The sequence below is a fragment of the Limulus polyphemus genome, unplaced genomic scaffold, assembly GCF_000517525.1.
Source record: "Limulus polyphemus unplaced genomic scaffold, Limulus_polyphemus-2.1.2 Scaffold8750, whole genome shotgun sequence".
Classification (NCBI taxonomy): Eukaryota; Metazoa; Arthropoda; class Merostomata; order Xiphosura; family Limulidae; genus Limulus; species Limulus polyphemus.
The window spans coordinates 17,819-23,038 of record NW_013674360.1 but is presented as its reverse complement, the minus strand read 5'-3'; the positions used below and the strand labels follow the sequence as shown (position 1 = coordinate 23,038).

General features: G+C 35.6%; 1 protein-coding gene across 1 annotated transcript; it reads left to right on the top strand.

Moving 5' to 3' along the window:
- The first annotated feature begins 4,455 nt into the window (after positions 1–4,455).
- LOC106475536 (solute carrier family 35 member G1-like) lies at positions 4,456–5,217 on the top strand. The gene has a single exon (XM_013936214.1). It carries the CDS (start codon positions 4,456–4,458, stop codon positions 5,215–5,217), a length of 762 nt encoding a protein of 253 aa, XP_013791668.1.
- Positions 5,218–5,220: the final 3 nt, after the last annotated feature.

Here is a 5,220-nt window from a genome sequence, read left to right as displayed (position 1 = left end):
AACAGCTATCTCTTAGTTTTTATTCAAGCCCTAACACACAAGTTCCTTTCTCACAAATTTCACCCCAGGATCGCATTTAAATACACATGTGGTGGCTGTAATGCCATTTACATTAGCAAAACTATACGCCAATTACACCTGCGAACACATAGGAGTATGAAACAGGAATGGTAGAAAACTATCAAATCCACCAGACTCCACAATTCGCACACATAGTGAAAACAACAATCATTCTATCTTGATTACGAATTTCAAAGTTATCTCATCTGGATCATCTAGTATCGAAGTTTAATGAAAGAAAGTTTATCTATTATAAATGAACTCCCAACTTTAAATAATAACACAGTTTCACTACACTTGAGTCTGTTAATAACATGTATGATATTGTTACAATTGTTGCATTATCCTATTCTTTCTTTGTTTGCCTTCTAATTTACTTCATCCTTTTATTATGCATTTTAATTACTCTTTATAAAATGTTTGAGCTTTAAAATTTTTTGTACATTATATTTTACCCTGTTCAATTCAGCTTGTTGAAGATTGTATATGTACATTCCAAAACTACCAAGAATTAAATTTTAAAAATCTAACACACGCGTGTCAAAGGTTCGTTGTTGCTGCCGTTGTTCTGTCGTTTGTCATTAAATGTTGATTCTCGTTGAATGAATCTGTTGTCAGCTTTGTATGCTTTTAAAATAACGCTGAAGCCTTTCCTGTGAATAAACACCGCATTTAGTTGGTGAATCAAAGCTTGTATATCATGTAATTGATTTAGTTATGGACATTAAATTTTACAAACCATTTTTCTCCGTGTTGTTTGGGTATATGTGCAACAAGGTAATTAATGGCTCTGCTGGAAGTCGACAATGGAAACGTTTTAGTTTACTGAGCTTCAGTTTCATGATTCAGTTTTGTATAATAAATATTTGAAATTCTAGATTAATAGCATTTTATATCTCATGATGACGGCGGTCCATTGTCGTTATTCTCTTGGTGATTAGGAATAAGTTAAAGCAATGGTTAATAAAACCTAAATATCTATCCGGATTTTAGAAGCAAAATAATGATGAAAAGCTTGTAATTCAAACTTATGTGTTTTTATCCATATTATTCATCTTGGTAATTTCTTTGTTTTTTCCCCCCTTATATAACACACCTGCTAATTCCAAAAACTTCCAAAGAGAAAAGGATATTTCATTGTGTTTAATAACGCTTGGAGACGGCTTGAATGGGTAATGAAGAAAATCTTTAATATAAGTTTAACATAACAGCAAATATACAACGTTTCGCCAAAGTTTTGTCATCATCAGGTACCTCGTCATCGAACTTGAATTTATTGTACTTGTTTTCTTAAGAACAGAAGCAAATATTATAGGTATAGCAATAACTTTTATTTCCATAGGGGTTAATACACGGAAACATGGAGTTCAGCTTTCAATCAGAAAGAGAGAGATTTAAAATAGTATATATGTATCTCATTAATGGAAAACACTTTCATGTGCCTATTCCATAACTTTAGAGCTATTGTTTCACCATTAAACTTTAACTTAAGATGGAAAGTCCACCTGTTAGGATAGCGGTATGTCTACGGATTTACAATGCTAAAATGACGGGCTCCATACCCGTCGGCGGACACAGGAGATAGCCCGATGTGGCTTTGCTATAACAATACGCACATCTAAGATGGAAAATAACACTAAAATTGTTTACAGTTAGTATTCTAACTAATGAAAGTTATTCCAAATTAACTGGGAGCTTTATTCTATGTTACCGGCCAACTTAGTTTCATCAAGTTTTCACAGACTTGACACATATACATTTCTCACAACTACAGAACTGGTCGCCGAGGCAAAGATAACTCGTCGACTGTTGGAGCCAACACACTTATTTGATGGCAAAACAGTCTGGGTGAGCTATAAACCTTGAATCAAAGTTTACGATGCCTGAGGAAAACCTAGTTCTTGATTAACCTTGGAAAGTGGAAAATCATACCTATTGGTGCAAAGCTGCGTTGTGTTAATGGAAAAGATGTTTAACGCTATTTAAGGATCTATTAAGCGCTAATCAGCGGAAAGAATATAGTCCTGATCTAATTCCGTCAGCTCTTCTGAGATTGTAACCCAAGCCTGAAATCAGATTACAAAAAGTGCGTCATGGAATCAAATTCTCATTCTACCAAACACAGATGTATCGTAATTAACAGATATTTTAGTGCAACGTAGTACTGTGTCGTTTTTTCATGAATGCAAAAACCATGACACTGTCATTTGTGGAAAGACCATCAACAGGAGAAATAATGTGCTGTAGATGAATAATGGCTTTTGCAAGAATAGAAAGCATGAACAGCAAAAAATAAAGAATGAAGAGACACCTGCAAGAAGTTCACTGATTCACAGCTACTTAGTTCTATTTACATTCTAATGGAAAAACATCGAGCTTTAAATCCAAAGAACAAGTACTTTACACATAACAAATGACTGTTGTGTAGTAAAAAGACGATGAAAATGTCAGTGCGAATGCATGGGCACCCGTTTTGTGAGACTAAGACGTTATTATACTACTTAGGTACAAGTGTTTAAGAGCTACTTATGTGACTGAATTGCATATGCTGCCAATGACACTTGATGGTACGTATTGAAAAGATTAGACATGCTGCAATTAGTAAAAAGTGTAAAAACGTAAAAACTAACAGGTGTAAGGCATCAATTTCAACAATCCCTTAACATGCCTCGCCCTGCTGTTAGAACTATGGGTGCCAGGAAGAAACTTGAGAATTAATTAGATGTGCAATCTAACTAATTATTGAGCGGCAAATTGCATACCAAGCTCTGCTCTTGGTGAAAGCCCGACAGATCCAGTGAAAATCTGCAAGTAAAAGTGAACTCTTAGTCCATAATGGACTTTGTTTTTGAAACTCTCGTAGTGTACGTTAAATGTCATACCTTAAATGTTTTGCAGGTTATTTTAAGGAGATTGCACCTTCTTTTCTCTGAAAACGCGGAAAATACGCACAAATGTGCTAAAAATGAACAAAATCTCTGCGAGGATTTTCAGCAGCATTTAATAAAAATTGATGCAAGAAAATAGGAGTGTATCGGAAGCGAGGAGATGTAGCAGTCGGGCGGAGAAACTTGACAAAAATGACAAAGCAGTTGCGCCACTTCTTATTCAAAGAAATAAATATGAGTTTTATAGTGGAGATCCAGAAACAAAATACTCAAAGCTTCCATTCACCCCTCGAAATCAGCAAATCAGCGGCTATTATCATCAATACTTCCCACTGTGGTAGAGAGGTATTTCTGTGGACCTACAACGCTAGAAACCGGGTTTCAATACTCGTGGTGGTCAGAGCATGGATAGCTCTTTAAGTAGCCCTGTGTTTAAATACAAACAAACAAAATTATCATCACTAAGATCGCCGAAGAAATAGGAATCGTATCAATATCATTCGACCTATAACGTCCCACAATGTAGCTTCATAGGTTTTGTTTATAGTCAACATAAACGTCGCCTTGAAAGCTAGCGTCCACTGATAGTAAATGATCTGTTGAAAGTTTGTCAAAATATGGTCAGAGATTGACCTCGTCATCTTTTGCAGAAGCTTGTTATAACTGAAATTGCAATGTTATGCAATATCGTGTAATGATAACTATCTTTCTTTTTATACTTGACTTTGAAAGTTTATTTTCAAGCAATAGGGAAATCATTTTTATAAAGTGTAAGTAACCCTCATTATAGCAGTACTAAACTTTCCTAGAAACGTTATAGTTTACAAATGGCAGATACCGTATTATGTAGCTTCGTTGTAGAAACAAACTCTGTCGTATGGATTGGGGAAATAATGTTCGAATATAGTTAATCTGTGTTGTAACTATATTTTGAAACGTGTTTTAAGTGTTAATTCTTTTAATCAGTTCATAGTGTTTGCTTGTTTGGATAATGATATGATGTTGGTTAATTATTTTTAAAAGTATTAACGTAAAGAAACGGTATATTTAGTCTAAACAAATATTATTCTTCATAACATATTTTCATTTCTGCTTACTTATTTTTTCCCTTCTAATCTATTTACAGACAATGCGTGGAATAAAATATTTTTGTACAGATGACAATGGAATATGGGATACGTCCAAGAAGGTGGATCTTGTAAAATTGAAAAAACGAAAAAACTCCATCCGATATCAAGATGTTGGTTGATTTTCCAGACAACGATTCTGAGTGTAGAAACGATGATGCTGAACATCCTGTAAAATAACCTGTAAAACCTAAACTTGGCTTTTTGGATTCTATTCCATGTACAGGCATTCTTTTAGCAATATTTGCCAGTACCTGCGGAGCAATTAATGCTTTACTGATCAAAGTTTTACGTCACTTGGGCCATCTGAAATTTTTGGCCTTAGACGTATAGTTCATATTGTGCTTCCAATTCCTATTATGATTTGGACGCGGTCAAAGATGTTCTTTCCTGGCCAAAACGGAATTATTTTTTCATTAAGGGCTATTTTGGGAACTGGCTCTTTTGTGATATACTATTTTGGATTTTATTATCTTCCTATTGGCGACGCTTCATTAATTTTCTTCATTCAACCAATCTATACTAGTTTACTTGCTTGTTTTTTTCTTCGTGAGAATTGTGGACCATTTGAAATTTCAACTGTTCTGGTTGATATCCTCGGAGTTGCTCTTGTGGCGTCTCCGTCTTTCCTGTTTTCTACGCAAGGATTCTCTCATGACCACGTCGTTGGATGTTTATGTGCCATCGGTGCTGCTGCCGGAGAAGCTACTGTACGTGTGGGGATGTGGCGACTACAGGATGTGCCCAAAACCGTCGTAATATTTTGGTGGTCCGTTTGTGCTTCATTGATTACCTTGCTGGGTACGTGGAGCTTAGGAGTCCGGCAAAGCCCAGAAAACTGGCAAAAAACTTTATACATTTTACTAATTGGCGGCGTGGGGCTGCTGAGCCAGGCAGCGCTTACAACTGCGTTGTACATCGAAGAAGCAGGAAGAGTTTCTATTGCAAGTACTTCTGAAATTATAGTTGCCTACGTTTTGCAAGTAACTGTGCTAGGAGAAGCTCCTACAGTCACTAGTATAATAGGAGCTCTTCTTGTCATCACAGGTATAATCCTTGCAGGTATCAAACAGCTACAATGTACTGAAGTCCTGAAAAATCGTCTTCATGGATATACATCTTTGATACAGGCAAAATTATGATTT

Bases quoted from the DNA above. Each gene is read 5' to 3' on its own strand.
- LOC106475536 (XM_013936214.1), top strand. From the start codon at position 4,456: ATGTTCTTTCCTGGCCAAAACGGAATTATTTTTTCATTAAGGGCTATT.